This window comes from Macaca nemestrina, chromosome 1, assembly GCF_043159975.1.
Source record: "Macaca nemestrina isolate mMacNem1 chromosome 1, mMacNem.hap1, whole genome shotgun sequence".
Taxonomy (NCBI): domain Eukaryota; kingdom Metazoa; phylum Chordata; class Mammalia; order Primates; family Cercopithecidae; genus Macaca; species Macaca nemestrina.
Window position 1 is genome coordinate 17627506 of NC_092125.1, and position 20947 is coordinate 17648452.

Below are 20947 nucleotides of genomic sequence, written 5' to 3' on the forward strand. Positions count from 1 at the left end.
GCTCAGTGCGGTGGCTCACGCCTGTAATCCCAACACTTTGGGAGGTCAAGGTGGGTGGATCATAAGGTCAGCAGTTCAAGACCAGCCCGGCCAAGATGGTGAAACCCCATTTCTCCTAAAAATACAAAAATGAGCAGGGCATGGTGGTGTGTGCCTGTAATCCCAGCTACTCGGGAAGCTGAAGCAGAGAATTGCTTGAACCCGGGAGGCGGAGGTTGCAGTGAGCCTAGATTGCACCACTGCACTCTAGCCTGGACAACAGAGCGAGACTGTCTCAAAAAAAAAAAAAACAAAATGCATAATTTATGTAATTACATGTATAGGTAAAATTAAGGATGATGAGAGTCTTTAACAAGATGCAGAATCTTCAAGAAAAAGCCTTTGACTTTAGATAAAACAGTTTAAAGCACTAGATACTAGCTATCAGAGATGGATGGATGATAGTCTAGCAGAAAGTCTGAGTAGATAAAACAAGTCAGATTCCAATTTCAATACTATCGCTCACCTTATTTACAAAATTAGGTAATACAACTAGAAGTCTTCTCACCAGTTATAATATCACTTTCAAACAGACAAACGAATGCTTTCAAACAAAAGAAAAATCTATACAGAAAAAATGTTTAAATCAATCAACAGGCATATACCTGAATTTTCTATTACACCAAAAGAACATCAAATTACCATATCAGGCAGAGAAAAATTAACTATTCATCAAACATTTTGTTTTCCTTGGCATGCACAGAGACCATATTTCCCATTCTTCCTTAAAGCTGGTGTGGCCATGTGACTAGCCAACAAAATGTAGGCAGAAGTGCTCTATGTCACTTCCAGGGCTGGTGCATAAAATCCTCAGGCACCATCCCCAACTCCTCCCTTTTCCACAATCTGTCAGCTGTATGTTGATGCCCTGGCTGATCTTGGAAATCATGTACTGGTAACAGCAGAGCCCCACAGAGCATGGATCTGTGAATAACTAAGTGGGCAGAGCACACTCACACTACCACCATAAAGCCTGGTCTTCAAGAGAGAAAGATACAATTTCTATTTTGTTAAGCCACTGCAACGTCACAGTTTATTAATCTGCTTCTGCACTTAGCTTTACCCTAACTAACCGACATCTCTGGTACTTCTCTCTTAATCTCACTCATTAACAGACAAATTCAATTTTTAGCTATATTATTCCATCCACTACACGCTTCCTACTGTTACTCCAAAGGCTTACAGAGATTTGTATCATAGTTCATTTTTCCAGTGAGCACTCACAATTTTGCCAACATGCTGAACCTACCTCTAATTTCTCTGTACTGCTATAGCTTTGGAACTTCCCTAAACCTTAATATTGATCCTATTCCTGCTACTATGTCTAAGAAATAGCTCCTGGAAACATGCTTTATTTTGGAAGAAACAAAAAACAGTAAAATTATAAACTCATGAAAGCAAATCATCAGATAAAGCATATGGCTGGAAAAAAAAAGCCTTTTAAAATTGGTTTTGTTCTTCATTCTTTCAACATTTGTATTTACGGATATTTGTTAGGTGTCTGGGATATATAAAGTGAAAAACAGGAATGAAATCTTTGTAGAGATTTACAGAGTCTACATTCTAGTAAGGGAAAGAGAGATAATGAAGAAATATATAAAGAGATTACATGTTAGAAGTTGAGAAGTGCTACGAAAAAATGGGCCACAGTGTGTGCTGGGTGTATGAGGAAAACCTCAGTATTTGGGGTAAGCGAAGTAAAGCCTTTACTAGGAGTTAGGTTGTAAAGTCAAGAAGTAAATGAAATCCATGTGGGAAGAAACCAATGGTACTACCACGTGCTAGCTTATGACCCTGAGCATAACTTGTGAGCCTCAATCTCCCCACTTGTGAAGCGGTAAAAATATCTATGATTTAGAGGTATTGCAAAAACCTATGAGATTGTGAATATAAAGAATAGTGGCTAAAAACATATCTTAACTGGCCCTAAACATCCACTTTACCCATCACTCACATTCTTGGATAAAAGAATTAAAATATTATTTAGCATATAAACTTACTTTTGTGTAACGAAATGTCTCAAAAAAATGACAATTCTTATCATTATCAGTAATATAAACTAAAGAAAAAAAACAGTATTTTTTCTCTGAAATGGAGGACATTTCCCCCACAACTGTTAATTTTTCAACAAGAGGGAAAAAAAAAATGGCAGGACAAATTTTTTTTAAGTGACATTTCAAGCAACTAATTATTTGTTCATTTGTTTAACCACCCCTTGGGACAATCTGTAATCTACTCTGATAAGAAATGTGTAGAAAACAGACCTGACGTTGTGTTGTTGTTCAATTATTAAGATACTCAAAGTTTGAGCTCACACAAGTATCCCTTAGGGAAATGCTCTGCGTGCCATTAGCACTATTCTTAATGAGGAAAAGCACAGAACTCCTTTAGTTCATTGCCAGAATTGTTTTATCTTCAAGTCAAAAGAACAACTATTTGGAGTAATACCAAAACAAGCATTTAACAATTACAAGCAGCAAGCTGTTCATAAGCATCATATTGTTAATGCTAATCCAATTATAAATAACCTTATTTTATCAAATAAAGTATCTGTCGGCAAAATTTTCAGCCCTAGACACCTCTTTACTTGACCGCTTTATTCCTTAACTTTAAGAAAAAACATCTTTATTGCTTCAATTCAAAGAACCTCATTTTAAAGACTTTTTACAGAAAAGATATAGAAAATCCTTCATTATTTTAATTCATGAGTAAGTTATCTTCAAAGAAAACTTACAAATCATAAACGAAGGCCTAAAAGAGACCACTGGGCTTATGATAATCCTCAATGATACAGTGAAGTAGGAAAATTTGAAGATGGATCATTCCCATTTTATTAATGTCCTATCTTTCCAAGAGTACAGCACTTCCTTCCTGAATTAGGAAATACTCTACTGAATATTTCCCTCTCACCTTTTTCTCTCCATTTCTCTGTTCTGTAAGACAATGTATAGCTTTCTAGGTTGCTTCTGGTATCATTATGTATATGGTCTTTGCCCTTATTTAAACTCTTATCTTTATACTTCACTGATGCATGAGGATATACAAAATAGAACTATGGGCCAAATACAGCAAATCTGCAATGTCCAGTATGTCCCATAGATATTTGGGGAACTTGATGTTGTCACAATTAGTAGAGCCTAATCATGCACTAATAAGGAATTGAGAAGTTTAAACATGAAAAACATCATTTTTCACACGAGGACCAACATTGTGGGGAAAAATATATGAATTTTTATTAAAATACAAGTTTTACGCAGATTGAAGTCCAAAGTGAGAACAACGGTGATCAGCTTTTATTATATTTATTAACTGTCATGAACTTTTGCAAGATAGGCATACTACATGATGATGTGATAGAAAAAATGATAAAGATTATGGAAGTTATTCAAACTCTTGCCTTCAGTCATGCAGGTTAATAGGATACTTGGGAAAGGCTGTAGAATTGGATTTCCGTTTAATACAGACATTTAGACTGTACTGCTGCTTCAGTTCAAGCACTTTCCAGAAACTAAGAGACCTAACTTGGTCCCCCACCACCACCGCCACTGCCACTCAGTAGCCCTCAAGATTACACATGCATACCTAACTTATGTATAGCAGAACTACTCTGTCTGAAATATTTTCCTGCTATGAATCTATCTGTAGTATCGTCACAGCTACTATTATAAAGATATTCTCGTGTTTTCTGCTAAGCTTGATTTACCTTTTACTTCATCCTTCTTCCCACCAATACTTCTGATCTTCTCTCCCACTCCAGCCAAATCTGTCACACTTTATAGGTTGTGTCACTTTACAACAAACTAAATTCATGAAGTCATCTTTATTATGTGTGCTGTTATTAAAATATCAAATAAACTCCTGATATTAATAAATTATGATGGCAGACTGTATTTCACTTGGTAATGTTATAATGACTCCTCACAGGCTGTTTTACACTTCAGTTTCCAACAATGCACGCTCGGTTTTAACTAATGTATGCTGGTACTTTCTCCTACCCATATTAGAAGACATTTCAACATTTCTGAAAAAACAAGTGCTGAAATTATAAACGTTTAGGCTAAAACTGGATATACGTATTAAGCAGATACCAAATAAACTCTTTTCCCAGTCTTCCTGCAAATCTTAGGGTACTGATATTGAGCATTCCTAATCCAAAAATCCTAAATCCCAAATGATCCAAAATCCAAAACGTTTTGAGTGCTGCCACGATGCTCAAAGGTCATGCTCAAAAGAAATGCTCATTGGAGCATTTCAGATTTCTGGATTAGAGACGCTCAAGCAATAAACTGTGAATATTCCAACACTCGAAATCTGAAACACTTCTGTTCCCAAGCATTTTGGATAAGGGATACTCAACCTGTATCTGAATTATCTAGTATCTGTCCTATCAATGAACCCACATTAGAAAAAGAAGGAAGAGGAAAGAACCAAGCACTTTATACATTTATTCAGTTTATTTGAAAATAATGCTAACTACCAAGATCCAGTATACCCTCAAATTTTTCTTTTTTTTGAGATGCAGTCTTGCGCTGACACCCAGGCTGCAGTGCAGTGGTGCAATCTCAGCTCACCGCAACCTCCACCCCCTGGGTTCAAGCGACTCTCCTGCCTCAGCCTCCCAAGTAGCTGTGATTATAGGCGCCCACCACCGCACCTGGCTAAGTTTTGTACTTTTTAGTTGAGTCGGGGTTTCACCATCTTGGCCAAGATGGTCTGGAACTCCCAACCTCGTGATCCACCGCCTTGGCCTCCCAAAGTGCTGGGATTACAGGCGTGAGCCACCGCGCCCGGCCTACCCTCAAATTTTTTTAAGTGAATATAAAACACCCAGATGTGGAGTCACATTATGAGATATTTGGGTTTATCTGGCAACATTTTCTTTCATGAACGTACTTGAAATGGAAACTTAGAGCCATCAGTGAGATTTACTTGTACTTAGAAATGAGATGTGCCCTGTCTGAATACATCCTACATGCTCAAGAATAAAGTTTGTCCTATTAAATCTGTGTTCTCAAATACTTTATTAAAATCAATCAATGACTATTACTACACTGTTAAAAAAAAAATAAAGCCAACTTGCCTTTGAATTACTTCTATGTTACTACAAAGTTGCAGTTCTTTAAAGCCAGTATTATTATTTCATCAGGTGTCACTTAAAATTCATTCAACTCACATGTTAATCATGTAGCACACTATTTAAAATATTTATTACCCCTGAAACAAACCTAGACTTACCTGTAGTAATGGCTCGATGGAATTGATGCATATCTTCCCCTGACAGCTCTTGGGCTACCTGGAATATCTTTTGTCTGACACCATCCAATTTAATTTCTGATTCAGTCAATATATCTTCCATATCAGGAGCACTATGATCAAGATATTGGGAACTTTTAGAACATCAGATGCTTCAACAGTGAAAAACTAAAATAATCTAATTATCAACATAGGGCTAAATATCGTATACATTCAGATACTTCTAACTCAAAACTACTGAAAACTATTAATAGTATGGAAAACATAAAAATGCTATTAACACACTGTTAAGTGAAAAAAGTATACAAAAATTATACGTGTAATATAACTAAGAAAAATTTTGTTCATAAAAATATGACATATGGATAGACGTCTGCTTTCAGTAAAGGGCAGAGTAACATGGATTGGATTTATCCTCCCGCCTTAAACAACTAAAAAGAAAAATAAATACAGAAAACAATGGTTACAGACACTGGACTACAGGCAGCCTGGAGCAGTGATCCCTGGGGAAAGGGAGGAGCACAACATATACCCTCTGACTGCCTCATCTTATTGCCTGGAAAGCTTCCAAGTGACAGTACAGAGACAGGAAACTTAGGTGGAGCCTGGGAGTCAGTCTGAGTAGAAAAGGAGTTGGGAGTTTTGGGGGATCAAGACAGCTAAAATTTGCAGAGCAGAGTAACAATGAGGAGAAAGCTGTATAAACAGAGAGCTTCAGAGATTTATAGAAGCAACCTTCTCAAGTCTTCAGTTGAGTACTGATCAGTGCAGGCATGCAAGGAAACTACCTAAGGCTGGAAAAAGAATTGCCCAAAGTGAGCAGGCAGAACAATCCCCTTAGTTCACAGAGCCAGAAAGAATTGATTCATCATCAGCAGACTGACACTACAAAAAATATTAAAGGAAGTTCTTTAGGCGAAAGGAAAATGATACCAGATAAAAATCCGAATCTATACACAAAGGAATGAACATTTACCAAAAATGGTAAATGTGGATAAACATAAATATTTTTCTTATTTTTAAATCATGCTGTTTAAAGTAAAAATCAGTGGAAACAACAAAAGTAGAAATAACATGAATCATAACAGCTGCATAAAAGGCCAAGCTAGTAGAGGGGAAATGGAAAAGAAAGTATAAGATTCTCATACCATATGCGAAGTGATAAGTAAATAGTCCTTACTTTGCATGATACTGTGTTGACTGAAACTTAGGCACATCAACACTGTGATCTTTATCGGCAAAGTAACTGTTACCAAAAAATCATGCAAAGTGAAAAGATTCTTATATGCATAAATTTTAGTAAACACAGTATTGTACAAAGTGAGAATGGTTGACAATGAGATGTATATTATAAACCATAAAACAATCACTACAAAAAATTTTTAAAAGGCATAGCTAATAAGCCTACAAATAAGATAAAATGGGATCATAAAAAATTATCCAAAATAAGGCAGGAAGGAGAGAAGAGATGGTAGATTTAATTATAACCATACGAATAACTACATTAAATGCAAACGATCTAAACACCTGCACTAACAAGCAGAGATTTTCAGAATGGATTTTTAAAAAGCAAGAAACAAGAAATCCATGTTAAATATAAACACAAACAGATTAAAAATAAAAGGATGAAAAAATACACATTCTGATAACAACCAAAATAAAACAGGAGTAGCTACATTAACATCAAACTTTGGGCAAAGCCTATTTCCAGAGATATATCATAATGATAAAGGGTCAATTCATTCAATGCATAACAATCCTAAATATTAATGTACCAAATAAAAGAGCTTCAAGATACTTGAAGAAAAAACTGATAGGACTTCAAGGAGAAAGCCAAATCTACAATTATCGTCAAGAGATGCCACCCTCTTTCTCTCTCTCAATAACTGACAGAGCAAGTATACAGAAAATCATAAGGAAATAAGTGACGCAAACACTATCAACCAATCTGACTTAATTACACCTAACAATAGCAGAATACACACTTTTCAAGTGTACACACAACATTTACCAGACAGACCATATCCTGGGTCAAAATTAAGGCTCCATAAATTTAAAAGGATTCAAATTATAGAAAGCATGTTCTCTGACCATATGAAATTAAATTACAAATCAGTATCAGAAAGTCGTCTGGGAAACTCCCAAAATATTTGGACACAAAATAAGATATTTAAATTACTCTTGGTTCAAAGGTGAAATCAAAATGAAAATTAGCACCCAAAAATTTCAAAACTTAAGAGGAAATGGCAAATTCCTTGAAAGACACAAACTACTGAAGCTCACTGAAGAAGAGTTATCTTATGTCTATTAAAATAGTTTTGTAGTTAAAAGACATGAGGTCTTCTCATTAACAGTTTTTCAGATGTACTGTGACTGGCTCATTTCTTTCATAAAGTTTTTTTTTTTTTTTTTTTGAGACAGAGTCCCATTCTGTCACCCAGGCTGGAGTGTCATGGCACAATTCTGAATTCAAGCAACCTCCACCTCCTGAGTTCAAGAAATTCTCCTGCCTCCGCCTCCCAAGTAGCTGGGATGCCACCACGCCTGGCTAATTTTTATATTTTTACTAGAGATGGGGTTTGGCCATGTTGGCCAGGCTGGTCTCAAACTCCTGACCTCAAGTTACCCACCTGCCTTGGCCTCCCAAAGTGCTGGGATTACAGGAGTGAACCTCCACACCCAGCCTCTTTCATAAAGTATTTTTATTTTCCTCAAGTTTCTAATATTTCTAAAGTTTCTAATTTTTCTGAAGTTTCTTATTTTTCTGAAGTCTATTATTTTCTCAGTTTACTAGTCAAAACTGTATGAACAGTATGATCTCAACTATGGTAAAAAATAGTGTACAAAATAAGAAATCTGCTAGTTGATAGAGGCTATCTTTGGGTATTACAGACTGATTTGTCTCATTAAGTACCTTTTCTGTCATTTGTAATTTTTCTAAAGCCTACCATTTTCTAAGTTTACTATAATGAGCATTTATTTTTTGGTGGAAAAATATTTAAAAGTGGACTTCACACAGTAATGTAGATTTTTCAAAAATATTAAGGTCTCCTGTCATATTCCTATTACAGGTTGAGCATCCCTAATCTGAAAACCCAAAATCCAAAATGCTCCAAAATCCAAAACTTTCTTAGCAACAAGAAGACACTCAAAGGAAACGCTCATAACAGCACTTCAGATTTCAGATATCCAGATTAGGGATGTTCAGCCCATACATTATCTGCAAATATTCCAAAATCCGAAATCCAAAACACTTCTAGTCCCAAGCATTTAGGATACTCAATCTGTATGTTTTTTTTTTATATTATTGCTTTTATTATTTATATTACTGCTGAATATTGATGGCAATTGTTTTAGAATTGCAATAGGTACTAAAAAAAAAAGTGTCCATAATTAATCAGAACAGTATTGCTTCTTTCCATAATATAAGCCTTACTGTGCACAAGCTATCTAAGAACGATATAAGAAAACAAGCAAAAACTAATTTTACAGAGTCAGGTAGGAAAAAGAAAATGTTAACAGTGCCATATTTCAATAAATCTACGTATGGCAAATTAGATTCCATTTAATGAAATAAAAACTAAAACGTGAGAATTATCTTAAAAGTTTCATGTTACTGAATGGAATACTTCAGTATCTTTTTTTTTTTTTTTTGAGACAGGGTCTCATTCTGTTGCGCACGCCGGGGTACAGTGGCACAATCATGACTCACTGCCGCCTTGACCACCTGGGCTCAATCAATCCTCCTGCCTCAGCCTCATGAGCAGCTGGGACTACAGGTGCATACCACCTTCCCCAGCTAGTTTTTTGTATTTTTTGTAGAGATGGGGTCTCATCATGTTGCCCATACAGGTGTGAGCCACCATGCCCAGCCAATAATGTCTTCAATAATGAAAAGCTAATAAATTCTATTTGGTCTTCCCTACATTCTCTCTATGATATATAGTATAAAGCCAACCACAGCTACCCTTCTGGAGACATCTGGAATTTGTAACAACAATCCATCTTCAGAAGCTGGGGAGTTGTAGGGTAGATACTATTCTACCTCTAGTGAAACAGAAAGGCAAAGGAATCAGGTCAAATGAATTATGAAGCAAACAAAGAAGCAAAGATGGAAGATGGAGATACTCAGCTGCTCATAAGATAGTGCTGAATCTTGAGAAGTTCTAATTTTTCTGGTCTACTATGTTCTCAGTTTACTAGTCAAAACTGTATGAACAATATGATCACAACTATAATAAAAAATAGTGCATAAAACAAAAAAACCTGCTAGTTGATAATGGCTTTTTATAATTAATTTCCCTGTTCTGCTTAGACTAGTTTAAGTTAGTTTCTTTTACTTGCAATCACGAAGTCTATCAAATATACAAAGACTGTAGAAAAATAAAGTCCTAGAGAAAAAAAATTTAAACAAAAGTCACAAAACTGAAAGAAGAGGAACTTTCAAAAAAGAATTAAGTAGTCAACAGTATCATATGCTACAACAATGTAAAATAAGAAAACAGAGACTTAATAATATGAAGGTAACAAGGGCATTTCAATAATTGAGGCAGAAAGCCAGATTGCAATGAGTTCAAAACTGAATGAGAAAATACGTTATGCAGATTTTAACATTTATGTAATATTAAAATTTTCATGCATATCATCCAAATAAAGTTTAATGTGACAGGTTCTAACAATCAAAATATTTAATATATTTTCACAGATAATAGTTATATCTTAAAGAATAATCTTAACAGAACACAAAATCCTTAGCTCCTCTGAAAGTAAGAATTTTTCTTTCCTATTTTTAAGTCCACCCAACCCCTACAGACCTTTTCTTTTAGACAGGATCTGGCTCAGTCGCCCAGGCTGGAGTGTGGTGGTGCGATCTCGGCACACTGCAGCCCTTGCCTCCCAAGCTCAAGCAAGCCTCCCACCTCAGCCTTTCAAGCAGCTGGGACCATAGGTATGCATCACCAATCCTGCCTACTTTTTGTATTTTTAGTAGAGACAGGGTTTCACCATGTCGCCCAGGCTGGTCTCAACCTCCTGAGCTCAAGTGATCTGCCCATCTTGGCCTCCCAAGGTGCTGGGATTACAGGTGTGAGCCACCACACCCAGCTGAGACCTATTTTTATTAAAATATTAACTCCTAAGTTGTACCTGCTGCTGATGTCTTCTAATCCTCACATTCAAAGTCACAGAATACTCTAATAGCTAGTATCAAATGATAATAAATTTTAAAGATGCTTACTCACCTTGTAATCCTATGGAGGAGAAAAATTGTCCTTTTACTTTCAACGGTTATATCCCGACTAAGTTTCACAAGTCTCTCATATTTGTCATGCCTTGCATCAAGTTCCTGCTGAAATGCTAAAAACACATTATTATGATCATAAGTGTGTATATATTCTATACTCAAAGCCTACCAAATAATATTTTTAAGATGTATGTCACATAGGCTGGGTACAGTGGCTCACGCCTGTAATCCCAGCACTTTGGGAAGCCGCGGTGGGTGGATCATGAGGTCAAGAGATCAAGACCATCCTGGCCTATGCAGTGAAACCCTGTCTCTACTAAAAATAAAAATTAGCTGGGCATGGTGGCACGTGCCTGTAGTCCCAGCTACTCAGGAGGCTGAGGCAGGAGAATCGCTTGAACCCCGGAGACAGAGGTTGCAGTGAGCCGAGATCAAGTCACTGCACTCCAGCCTGGCAACAGAGCGAGACTCCATCTCAAAAAAAGAAAAAAAAAAAAAAAAAGATGTCACAATGTAAATGCAGACGACTGCAGTCACCCGACTTCATTCAGAAGTAGAACACAATGGTAATAACACTAATTCTCAAAGCACAAAAAGGTGAATATTATAAACAATCTCTAGCACCAACTTTAGTGTTAACTGTCAAATATCCCAGGTATACATCACTAACAGTGCTAAAGTACCTCAAGAGGTCCACATAATGTTCCCAGATTTCTAAACCTGTAAAACTAAGTATCTACTAATGATTTCTGTAAACGCCAACAATGCACAGCAGCTCACACACTCCTGAATCCTTGAAGATTTTCTAAAAATCTGTCAATTGTAATAAGGTAGCACATGTATATTAAAATGAACATGAAACAAATTTCTTAAAAGTGAATGCCACAGTATGTGAATTATATCTTAATTTTTTAAAAAGCTACCAAATTATGAATATCACATTTAAATATTAAGTAAAAATCTAGTTAGCCCATTTATTTTAGAAAGTACATAATCTCAAATTTACTTTGTTTTACCACACAGTAATATTGCATACATAAGCATAATATACTTGAGAAATATTTTCAGAAAGATTAGTAAAGAGGAAAAAAAAGAAAAATGACTAAAAATAGACAATCGCTGAGTGAGTTCATTTTGTTATAACTAGAGAACTAGATCATAAAGTAGTTCTGCAATCAATAGAAAGCTGTGGCAGAGTTCATCTGAAAATGATCAGTAAGAAACATCGAAATTTAATTAGGCTGGAAAAAAGTCAGCTGAAAATTGAGGTAGGATGTTAGAAATCTAGGAAAAGAACTAAAAGTAGGAGAAAATGAAGAGTTCCTGAGATCGATGAAAGGCTGAATACAGGCTGTAGTGTCCAATTCTTAAATACTACCTTTAAAGACTCAACCCTTCCACATAGAAATTAATCTTCAACCTGTCAAATTGTTATGGACACAAATCTCCCATAACATAATATTACATGAAGAAAAGATTTCCTCCCTACTTTCATACATCCTTTTCCTTACAGAACAAAACATTTTCACAATTCTAACATGTCTTGCCTTCAGGAAATTTTTCACACATTTGCCTCCTTAAATGTCAGCACTTTGATTCCTTATACTGATTTCTCCTTGCCCGTATTCTATCAGCACCTAATGCTGAATGGAATACTTTTATCTATATCTATTACATATAATTGCCAATCTGCTTCCTTTTATGCTAACTTAAGTTTCATCTATTCTGCTTAATTTTAGTCTTGAATATTGAGACTCAAATAATTTTACCTCAGTAAACTTTTTTCAGAAAGCCTAACTTGAGACTGCCAAACAAAAACAGTGTTTTAAGTTTTTTAAAATAACAAAAAGCTTTCATCATACCACTATCAGATGTTTCAGCCTCAAAATTTTTTCCTTACTAAAATTCTTAACAATTAACAAAATAATTACTTTATTGTTGTTTAAAAGACTACACCTAAAGTTTTGTGAATAATATACTTAGAGCAAAAGGTATTAAATAAATTTAACTGAAGGAAAACTGTTTACCTTTTCTAGAACACAAAGTTATACGTACAGAACGTTTTATATACCTAACATTTAATAGAACAGTACAACGACTTGGAGTCTACATAAAGATATTACCTATGGGAAAAATAACCTGCAGAATCTAGAATCTTTTCATAAATTCATGCCTCTAACACATTAAACTGCCTCATGTCCTGCCCTTAGCTCGTGAGCCAGCCAGAATATGTCTTCTTGCTGGTCCCGATTCTCTAAGCTTGCACCTTTCTTGATGCCTCTATTTTTGCTACTGCCTCTCTAGAACACTATTCTCTCTCATCATCTCACATTTCACTTTCATCATTCAGATATCATTCTGCTCAAGGACTGCTTAAGACTCACCTGTCTCCCTCCTCCCTTACTCTCCATTCCTTACCACGCTTCACTGATTTACATTTATCGCTAGCTAAAATTATATTGTTATTTATTTATTTGCAAATGTGCTTGTTTCACCACTGTATCAGAGCATAGATCCGTGTCTAGCAGCATATGTTCACAAAACATTTCCTGATTGAACTGCTTGTTGAAGTCATAAGCAGTATAACATATTGGGTAAGAGCATGTGTTGTAGTTTGAGGTAAACATACCAAGGGTACGCAGTCTCCTGGGAACTAAGAAATTGTTGAAAAGGAACTGCAAATCCATGTGCCCAATAAGCACTGCCCCTAACATGGAAAACTGTCTTATTATTTTGCTGCTTAGCTATTACTTTTTCAAATGTATGCTAATGCAGTTGGAATAAAATATAAATTACTCATAATAGTAATAAAATTTTATAAAGCACTGTTGAATCTGTCTTATCAGCTTCATTACTGTCATCCAAATCTAAGTCACCTTATTATTACCTCTAAGTTACCTTACAAACACCTTACTGTACCCGAACTACAACAGTCTCTTGTCTGGTCTGCCTCTGCCCACCTTGCCTTTCTATAGCTGCCAGAGTGACATTTCCCAAAAATTTACTTTAGTTTTTAAGACTCTCTAATGACTCTGCATTACATTTTACAAACTCCAAACTCCTTATGAAGCCTTACATTACTTGGTCCCTTGCAATACCCCCCAAAAGAATAAATCATCATTTATGTAGTATTCCAGCCAGGGATGCATAACCTGAATCTAATCATGAGAAAATATTAATCAAATCCAAGTTGAGGAATATTCTATTAAATGAGACCTATATTCTTCAATCAATATCATTGTCATAAAAGACAAAGAAAGACTGAGAAACTGTTCCAGATCACAGAAAACTAAAAAGAGACATTACAGTGTAACGTGATCCTGTTCTAGATTACTGAACTAGAGAGAAAAAAAGCTAGAAGGAACCTTATTGAGACAATTGTCAAAATAAGCACTGTAGATTAAAGTACTGTGACAGTGTTAAATCTTCTGAAACTAGTAACAATACTATAGTTATACATGAGAATAGTCTTCCTAGGAAACATATTCTGAAGTATTAACAAGTAAAGGGGTACGATGAATGCAACTTGTTCTTAAATGCTTCAGAATAAATGTATCTTTAGACATTTAAATTTACATATATAGAGAGAATAATAAAGCAAAAGTGGCAAAATGTTAAAAATTGGTCAATCTAAGTCAAGGCTATATAGAAGCTCTTTGTATTATTTTTCCAACTGCATAAGTCTTGCAATTTTTAAAATAAATTTGAGATTACTTCAAAATAAATTTAAAAAGACAGTATTGCTTTACTCAGATGATTCAACAACAGAATATTCATCTGATAACTCCTTTTAATGTAATTAGCTCAAACTTTGATAGCAAAGTGGTTGCTCGGACATTAAAGATCCTGGATTAAAGTTGGAGTTGAACAAACTATACTATCTCATGGAATTTTCTCTGGAAGCTAGTGTTCTCCTTTAAGACTTTCTGGGCTGAGTGCAATGGCTCACGCCTATAATCCCAGCACTCTGGGAGGCTGAGGTGGGTGGATCACTTGAGGTCAAGAGGTCGAGAACAGCCTAGCCAATATACAGTGAAACCCCATGTCTACTAAAAATACAAAAATTAGCCAGACATGGTGGTATAGGCCTGTAGTCCCAGCTACTTGGGAGGCTCAGGCAGGAGAATCACTTGAACCCGGGAGGCGGAGGCTGCAGTGAGCTGAGACTGCACCACTGCACGCCAGCCTGGGTGACAGAGTGAGAGTCCATTTAAAATCTCCTCTGACAGACCTGGAGGCTTTTATGTTAAACTTTTCCAAAACACTTGGTAAATCTTATGAAAGGAAAAAAAAGGGAAAAGATTTTAATTTTCTTAGAATGCAAATGGCTGAAAGCAAAAAGTCTGTACCTAAAAGCACTGTCTCTATATGTAAGAAAGCAACTATTATTCAGTTTATAAAAATGAACAGAATAAAATCATCTTATTTATTTCTAAATTACGTGAAAATCGAAAAGACTCTTAATAATTAAAGTATTTTCTCCTTTAAATATAGGTATGCCTTAACTGGGTTTTACCACTCAGTCTCACAATGGGAATACTGTACAAGTTGTAAAAAATGAACTGAGTAAACAAAAGATTATCACAAAATGACACATAACAAATATTACTTTTATGTAACAAAAAGTTACATAAAGTTTTAAAAATTACTTTAACCACATATATTAATAATATAAACATCTCCAAAAAAAGAAACTTTGACCTTTTTTTTTCAAGTTTATTAAAATTTTTTTTCCCTGTTCTTTGTCTTCCTGCTTCTCCACCTTTACTGGGGTATAACTAACAATTAAAAATTATAGGGCCGGGCATGGTTGATTATGCCCATAATCCCAGCACTTTGGGAGGCCAAGGGGATGAGATCACTTGAGCCCAGGAGTTCGAAACCAGCAGGGGCAACATAGTGAGACCCTGCCTCAACAAAAAAATCTAAAAACTAGCCACACATGGTGGCACATGCCTGTAGTCCCAGCAACTTGGGAGGCTGAGGTGGGAGTATCACTTGAGCCCAAGAGGCTACGCGTGCAGTGAGTGAAGATCACACCACTGCACTTCAGCCTGGGCCAGGGTGAGGCGCTATCTCCGGAAAAAAAACTGCGTGTGGAGAGTGACATATAGATATATATATATGTAGTATGTGACACTTTGATATAAACTGTGCAATGATTACCACTATCAAGCTAATTAAAATAGCCATCACATCACACAGTTAGCTTTTTTTTCCTTTTGAGTCAGGGTCTCCATTGCCCAGGCTAGAGCGCAGTGGCCCTAATCACAGCTCACTGCAGCCTCAAACTTCTGAGTTCAAGCAGTCCTCCTGCCCCAGCCCCTCCAGAGTAGCTAGGACTAAAAGCATACTACAGGTGCATGCCATCATGCCCAGTTAATTGTGGTAAAAACATTTAATCTACTTACTTGGCAAATTTCAAGTATAAACTTTCTGAATTTATCAAGCTCTATACATTGAAATATCCTTAAACCACTTAACTGTCTTAATAACGCCTTTATTTCCAAAGTCTTTTCACTGCACTGCCCCACATGTTGCCTGGCCTATAGGAAACGCTCAATCATGTATACTGCATGAACTGAAAAAAGAGAACTATTAACTAAATTAGTAGCTGACAAGGACCTAAATATATCTAGTCTCTTATTACTAAGATAATAATTAGGCCAGGGTTAACATAATCAATATGTATTATTTATTATGGCTACATTAATGACCACTGTAAGTCAGATACTATGAACATAAAGTTAGATAAGGTAGAGTTCCTATCCTCAAGGAGCTCAGTCCTATATAAGGGACAGAGATGTAAACAAATAGAATGTAATCATGCTATAACAAATATATGTAAAAAACTTAGGAAAGCAGAAACCACGTTTCTTGTTCACTACTAATACATGGTACAACATAGCAGATACTCAATATTTCATGATGGTCACTAAGTTGGCTTTAGAGAAAAATCAGAACGGGTTCATAGGAAAGAAGCTACTTGACCTAGGTCTTAAAGAAAATTGTAGTTCAGGCCAGGCGCAGTGGCTCATGCCTGTAATCCCAGCACTTTGGGAGGCCGAGGCAGGCGGACTGCTTGAGCTCAGGAGTTCAAGACCAGCCTAAGCAACATGGCAAAACCTTGTCTCTACAATAAAAATTTTTTTAAATTAGCCAGGCATGAGACAGAGTGAGACTCTGTCTCAAAAAAAGAAAAAGAAAATTGTAGTTCAGCAGACAGGTAATGAGGACACCACCTTAGAAGCAACTCCACCTTCTTTTTCTTCTTTTTGAGATGGAGTCTCACTCTGTCGCCGGGACTGTAGTGCAATGGCGCGATCTGGGCTCACTGCAACCTCGGTGTTTCCGGTTCAAGCGATTCTACTGCCTCAGCCTCCCAAGTAGCTGGGACTACAGGCGCCCGCCACCACGCCCAGCTAATTTTTTGTATTTTCAGTAGAGACAGGGTTTCACCATGTTGGCCAGGCTGGTCTCAAACTCATGACCTTGTGATTCACCTGCCTTGGCCTCCCAAAGTGCTGGGATTACAGGCGTGAGCCACCACGCCCAGCCGCAACTCCACCTTCTGTATCCGTATGCTCTTTTTTCAATTACAGCCAGCTGTCTTAAACTTCTGAAGATCACAGTAGATACTGTGGTGGTTTTAAAATATATCCACAAAACACTTGAGACTCCTTCCTCCAAAGGGTAGGACATAATTTCCTTCCCCTTCAACGTGAGACAGTTTTTAAAACTGCCTCCCTTCTAATAAATAAAATGTGACAAAATGACAGTGTCTGATGTTTAAGATTAGGACATAAGGAGACTGTGGTTTCCTCCTTGCACTCTCTCTGAAGGAGACCAGATGCCACACCAAAGGACACCCAAGCAGCACAAGTTCATGTGGACAGGAACAGAGAGCTGGTTGCAGGCAAAAGGCCTGAACTGTCAACAGCTGTGGATCCTTCAGCCCCAATCAAGGTTTCAGGTGATTGCAAATCAGAATCAACCAGCTAAGCCCTTCCCAGATTCCTTAATCACAGAAATGTAAGGTACAGGATAGTGGATAAGAGGAGGACAAAAGGAAGAGAACTTTGTTTTATGTTTGTTTTGAAATGAGGAATAACTTGTCCAAGTTAATATGCTGAGAAAAGAGGACTGTGAAAATTTGTGTATATAGACACACAAGATGTACTAATAGATACAAGCTCCTATTCTGTGCAAAGTGTTACAGTTAAAACAAAGATACCCTCCTTGACTTCAAGCCTAGTAGAGGATACACAATAAATGAAAATATATTTTAGCATATAACAGATGAATAAATATTATCAGGTACACAATTCTTGAGTATGTGACATGTCTAATATTAGCTAATGTTTACTGTTTGTGTTTAAGTCATGTTTACCTGATTACTAATATTAATAATTCTCTTAATGGGACATAAAAGTGAAGGCCTTTGTAATCCAGACTTTTAGGGTAGTTCTAGCACCATCACAAAACTTCCAGCTCAAGTTTCACATCCAAATTCTTAGGGACTGTTTTCTTGCGCATAATCATGGCTACATAATTTTGTTCTCTCCCCTTCATCAACTTACATTGCAGAGAACTTACATTTAAAGGCCAACATCACTGGTGAAGATGAATTAACATCCTTCCCTTCTCTTCTTTGGTTATGTGGGAAATTGTCATGTTTCCTTTTCCTGAACCCTCCTGATCCTTATATAGAGAAGAAAAAAAGTTATAGAGAGATCTTCCATCACCAACAGTTTGCAAAACAGAACATAGGCAAACGTTCTCCTTGCTTTAAAACCAGACACGCACAGGGCCCTCGCCTTAGAGGTTTTCTCCGCAGACTGACAGAGACGCTGCCCAGGCCTTTCCACGCAAACCATCCAAGCTTCCACCAACTAGTGCTATGATCTGGCATTACAGCAATTACTAAACTAGGATAAAATCACACCTCAAAGATTTAATAAAAAAGGAGGTGTAAACAGGGCCAATCTGGCCGGGGAGAGAACCAGAGCTGCCGCCCCCGAGTCTGCAAGGCACGAAGGCATCCTTCAAGAGTGAAAAGGGGAAAACGGCATAGAAAGAGTGGAGAACCTCCCCCTCTGGATAAATAACGCCCCGTGTTGTTGAGGACGCCACCTTCTTTGTTGCTCATGTCGTCACAGCCTACGGTGAGACGAGCGGAGACTGAAGGACCAGGAGCCAGAGGAGTGCGCGAGGTACAGGCCCAGCTAGCCTGGGAAAACAGCCGGCGGAAAACCGCTCTGCAGCCCGGCGACTACAACGCAGTGGCCGGAAGTCTCCCGTCGCGTACTTCCGGCCTGCGTCCGGTGGGGGCGGAGGGAGGCCGCTGCTGCTGGCTCCGAGCCCCGCGTGGTCCAGGGACGCCCGCGACTGTGTATTATCGCGGCCGCCCTCTGCTATGCCTGAAGACAAAAACTACTCTACACGACTCACAGCATGTACTATTAATAAAAAGACGATGCGTCCTCCTGGAACTGAGATCTGTGTGATCGTGGGAAAGCGACGTAAAAAAAAGTACGTAATTTTTTAATGAAGGGACCTTCGGGACACCTTACCCTTCCCTCAGCGGGGACCCAGTTTTCCGCGCGGTGCATTGTGGGGGTTGTAGTTCGTCCGCGGGAGCAGGCCCTCTGGTGCCCTGGGCCAGGGTTGTGAGAAAGAAGGGAGGCCTCCCTGGAGCTCCTCGGAGCACGTGGGAAGGTTTTTTTCAGGATCCAGGCAAAACCTTACAGAGCTAGGAGTTTTTTTTAACTTTCTATTCCTGGCAGTGAGGCCAGGAGCTTTAAGTGATGGAAATATGCGAATCGATCAGTGGATGGTGCTGGTACTGTTTTCAGGAAGATCAAGCCTGCCCTTCGGGTCTCCCTCCTGCCCACTGGCTCTCAGGAGCCAGACAGCCTGTGTTCAGTTTGCCTCACGGAGTGGTTGTGTGACCTTGATGAAGCATGCAATTTCTCTGCCTCAGTTTCCTTATCTGTAACATAGGGATAGAATACCTGCCTTGTACTGTTATTTGAGGATGAAAGGAGTTAAGGCTCACGAAGATGCTCTTTCACATATAACTGCTCAATTAAATATTAAATACCATACTTCTCTCCCACACAAAATGAAAGGTAATAGGTGTATTCCACTAAACTGTGGGTCTCTCATTAGGGGCAGCTACTGCCATATCTAGACTTTGTTCCCCCACTAGCCCCAGTGCTTTTCAGTGCTGTGGTCTGGCCCCATGTAAGCCTCCGTCAACGTTTGTTGAAGAATCACGTTCCTGGTGTGTCCAGAATTGGTGGGTTCTCGGTCTCCATGACTTCAAGAATGAAGCCGCAGACCCCTGCAGTGAGTGTTACAGTTCTTAAAGATGGTGTGTCTGGAATTTGCTCCTTCAGATGTTCAGATGTGTCTGGAGCTTCTTCCTTCTGGTGGGTTCATGGTCTCACTGACTTCAGGAGTGAAGCTGCAGACCTTGGTTCACAGTGTTACAGCTCATGAGGCAGCATGAATCCAAAGAGTAAGCAGCAGCAAGAGTTCATCACAAAGAGAGAAAGAACAAACCTTCCACAATACGGAAGAGAACCCCCGCCCCGCCTGCTTTTATTTCCTTATGTGACCCCACCCACATCCTGCTGATTGGTCCATTTTACAGAGAGCTGATTGGTCCATTTTGACAGTGCTGATTGGTCCATTTTGACAGAGTGCTGATTGGTGCATTTACAATCCTCTAGCTAGGCAGAAAAGTTATCCAAGTCCCCACTAGGTTAGTTAGATACAGAGTACCAATTGGTGTATTTACAAACCTTGAGCTAGACACAGAGTACTGATTGGTGTATTTACAAACCCTGAGCTAGATGCAGAGTGCTGATTGGTGTGTTTACATCCCTCAGCTGGACATAAAAGTTCCCCAGGTCGCCACCAGCCCTGCTGACCTCACCCAGTGGATCCTGCACCAGGGCTGCAGGCGGAGCTGCCCACCAGTCCTGAGCAACACCTGTGCTCCTCAGCTTTTGGGCACTCGATGGGGCTGGGCGCCATGGAGCAGGGGGTGGCGCCCATCGGGGAGGCTTGGGCCGCACGGGAGACCGCGGCGGAGGGGGAGCTTGGCATGGCGGGCTGCAGGTCCTGAGCCCTGCCCTGCAGGGAGGCAGCTGAGGCCCGTTGAGAATTTGAGCGCAGCGCCCGGGGTGCTGGGAGACCAGGCACAACCTCCGCAGCTGCTGGTCCGGGTGCTAAGCCCCTCACTGTCCTGGGCCAGCGGCGCCTGCTGGCCGCTCTGCGGGCCAGCGAAGCCCGCGCCCACCAGAACTTCCGCTGGCCTGTGAGCAGCCCCGGTTCCTGCCAGAGCCTCTCCACATCTCCTGGCAAGCAGAGGGAGCCGGCTCCCGCCTCTGCCAGCCCAGAGAG

General features: G+C 38.6%; 1 protein-coding gene across 2 annotated transcripts in view; it reads right to left on the reverse strand.

Annotated features, from left to right (window-relative positions):
- Window positions 1-18835, reverse strand: part of LOC105499176 (translin associated factor X) — a 38577-nt gene extending 19742 nt beyond the window's left edge. For both annotated transcript variants that reach the window (XR_011610493.1, XM_011771661.2), the window contains exons 1-4: window positions 18668-18835; window positions 18131-18235; window positions 10533-10647; window positions 5275-5405 (exon numbers count right to left, since the gene is read on the reverse strand). Coding sequence is in view for 1 of the 2 variants with exons in the window: in XM_011771661.2 (XP_011769963.1) it covers window positions 5275-5405; window positions 10533-10647; window positions 18131-18235; window positions 18668-18683 (367 nt within the window). In the remaining variant the exon portion in view is untranslated. The remainder of the gene's footprint in view (window positions 1-5274; window positions 5406-10532; window positions 10648-18130; window positions 18236-18667) is intronic.
- Between the last annotated feature and the right edge of the window lie 2112 nt (window positions 18836-20947).